The sequence below is a fragment of the Phocoena phocoena genome, chromosome 12, assembly GCF_963924675.1.
Source record: "Phocoena phocoena chromosome 12, mPhoPho1.1, whole genome shotgun sequence".
In the NCBI taxonomy this organism is placed as follows: Eukaryota; Metazoa; Chordata; class Mammalia; order Artiodactyla; family Phocoenidae; genus Phocoena; species Phocoena phocoena.
The window spans coordinates 73,999,320-74,002,518 of NC_089230.1; the positions used below are offsets into that span (position 1 = coordinate 73,999,320).

A 3,199-nucleotide genomic window follows, 5' to 3' on the forward strand; every position below is an offset into this window, starting at 1 on the left:
AAATCAAAATGTCCCCAAATTCTTAAGTGCTGAACTGAACATAAGAACCTACGATTAGTTGAGACACTCGTTTGTAAACATAGACAGTTATCTCTGGTTATTTCCTCAAATTCATATCCTACCATAACAATTATTTTTTAAACACATTAGCAATCTCTGACAATCAAACTATCAACCCTATAGGTTCCATTTTAAGCATTTAAAAAAATATATTCTCAGGAAAATCTTAAGTTCCAACTTACATTCTGACCTTATAACTTTTTAAAGTTACTCTTTTAAATCTTTTATTTTAGAATATTCTATGTCTTGAGACACTTCATTTTCATACATTTATTTGCATTATATTTATTTCGTACTCTGCTCTAAAAATCCACAGAACAATTTCACGTGGAGAGTTTTATTACGTAAATAATTTTGTTCTGTCCTAACTTAGTCTAGAAAAAGCCCCACACTGTCAACTGCTTATCATACCGCACTCTTCCCTCTTACGAACTTTATAGTGCTTTTACAAAATTGTTTAATGAATAGCATTAACTTTCACATGAATATTCAAATTCTCTGTAAACCCTGAAAGGATCCACCATCTCAAAACTATCTCCAAAGTCTGTCTGTATAAGACACTGCTCCCGTTTCATTCTCAGCTATAATAACTAACACCTTAATTATCATCAGAACCAAGACCATTTAATATCACTGCCCCTAATCTTTTTTTCCAATAGTAAACTTGAACACAACTGTAATTCTTTTAAGAATCTTTATTGAATTTTTTTGGAACAATTTAGTTTGCTGGATCTCGATGCAGTTTATAAAAAAACGTCAGCACAGTTTCATATAAACTGCAGTCAGAAAAGTAACTTGTCAAAGAAGTTATCTGAAGTTGCAAGTTATTTTCTGTAATATGCAGAACAGGAAAATGTAAGCATGCTCTCAGATGCAGGCGCTCCTGTGTGCTATGGAGTTACTTTGAAGAGCTTGCTAAGGTCTGCGGGCAGTTTATGGAATGCAATCATTCTCTCCACAATTTTGGTACATGAGAATAAAACTGATATTTATGAAATACGTCTTTTTCTCAAAAAAGTTGAGGCAGCTTTTGTTGAATGCTATCTGTGGGAGTACATTTGATAACCTTGAACTGTACTAAGAGAAAGAGGCAGCCAGGAGGCCATGTTCATGCTGAAACTTGAAAACATCCCTCCAGACGTGTTGATTTCCCAGAAAAGGAAGAGGATAAAACACTAAGCACAGTTGTCCATTGTCTTACAGTAGCAGAACACACCAAGAAACTTTACATAAGGGAGCAAACTCCCTTCACGGCTTTCAGTCAAGGTCAGTGGCAGCTACAGTGGAGGGTGGTGGTGCAGCAAGCCTAGGACAGGACAAAAGCTGAAGTCTACATCTCATGCATAGCTGTCCTTGTTCTGTCCTCGCGCGGTTCTCAGACATCCGAATTAGAACTGAGGTTTGTTAACCTGGGGTCCGCATTGATTTCGTATCTGTAATGATACCCTTCCATGTGATCCCTGCAGGCATCTCTGATGTTATGCATCCACTTTTTTATCCCTTTGCGATTCAAATACAAAACCAGTAGGAAAATGGCGCCTATCAGGGCTAAAACAATACCCAGGAAGACATAAGACGTCTGCAGGGATGGAGGAAGGATAGGGTCACAGTCCAGTTCGGAGCTGTTGAGTTCCAAGAGGACCCGATTCCTCATTTTTTCCGGGAATGCACAGGTGAGCCTGGCTTTGCCCTGCACTACCTCTGTCTCCTTGAGCCAGGCCACCATGTCCGCCATGTGGCAGTCACAGACCCAGGGATTGTCGTCCAGGAAGACTCTGACGTGAGGCAGGCTTTGCAGCTCTGCCAGGGTGCCGTTGTGCAGGACCTTGAGGGCGTTGTTCTCCAGGTGGAGGCTTTCGAGGTGTGTCAGGTTGCGGAAGGACACATAGGTCAGGCTCACCAGCGAGTTGTTGCGCAGGTCCAGGTGCCTGAGGCCGGGCAGCTGGGCCAGGACGTCGCGGGGCAGGTAGAGGAGGCGGTTGCTGACCAGCTCCAGGCGGCGGAGCCCGCGCAGCGCGTGGCCTGCTCGCAGGGCTGCTGCCACCGCACCCTCAAAGCTCCGGTTCTGCCGCTCGGCCGCAGGGGGCACGATGCGGTTCAGGATCAGTTCCACCAGGGGGCTGGGGCCCGCGACGCTGGCGTTGCCGCCCGAGAAGGCGAAGGGGCTGAGGTCGGCCAGCGGGTTGTGGCTGAGGTCGAGCTGGCGCAGGCTGGGCAGATGCGCGAAGGCGCCGGCGCGCACCTCCTCCAGGTGGCTGCCGCTGAGGTTGAGCGCGGCCAGCTCGGCCAGCGGCGGCCGGCGGGCGAAGGCCCCGGCGGGGAGCACCGCCAGCTGATTGCCGGTGAGGAAGAGGTTGCGCACGTAGGGGGGCAGGTCCGCGGGCACCTCGGTCAGGTTGCGGTTAACGCACTTGACGGTGCGCGCCGCCTCGGAGCACTCGCACGCCGGGGGGCATCGGCCCGACAGCTGAGGCTGGGCGGACGCCGCGGAGACCGGGAACGCCGAGGAGGTGGACGAGGACGCAGAGGAGGGGAGGGAGGACGACGAGACCCAGCCCAGGAGGACCAGCGCCAGCCGTGCCAGCCGCAGCCTCCCGTCCCCGGCGGCGGGGCCCCGGGAGCACCCCCCAGGCATCGCGGCTCGGGTCTCCCCGGAGCTGGGCTGGGACGCTGCCCGCTCCGAAGGTTCGGGAGGTTGGGCCCGGAGGGCGCGGGCCGGCCGGAAGCGTCTGGAGAAAACTTTGGTCTTGTGGAAGCTGAGGAGGGCCGCTGCTGCCGCCGCCGCTGCCGCCGGAACTTGGCTAACCCCCTGGCCGCCGGGCGTCCCCCTCCCGGGGCCGAGTCCCCCGCCCCTTCCCTCCAGAAAGTACGCACGGCGGGTCGGGACGCTCAGCGCCGCGCTCTTCCTCCGTGCCTCTTCCAGTAGCCGCCCCCGGGTGGCACCTCCTCGCCTCTTTTGTTGGCGCCTCGCGCAGGATCCGAGGCGCGACCTGGGACAAGCGGGAGAGAAGCGTGAGGTGCAGCGGCGCCCGCAGCTCCCCGAGTGCAGGAACCGGCCTCTGCCAGCCAAGTCGTCCCCACTCGGTACCCGAGACCTCCCTCCTTTAAGCCCGTCCGAGCCTCGCCTCCCCCAGCGTGC

General features: G+C 53.1%; 1 protein-coding gene across 1 annotated transcript; it reads right to left on the minus strand.

The window, feature by feature from the left end:
- Nucleotides 1–1,435: 1,435 nt before the first annotated feature.
- On the minus strand, nt 1,436–2,695 carry TPBG (trophoblast glycoprotein). The gene has a single exon (XM_065889224.1). It carries the CDS (start codon nt 2,693–2,695, stop codon nt 1,436–1,438), a length of 1,260 nt encoding a protein of 419 aa, XP_065745296.1.
- Nucleotides 2,696–3,199: the final 504 nt, after the last annotated feature.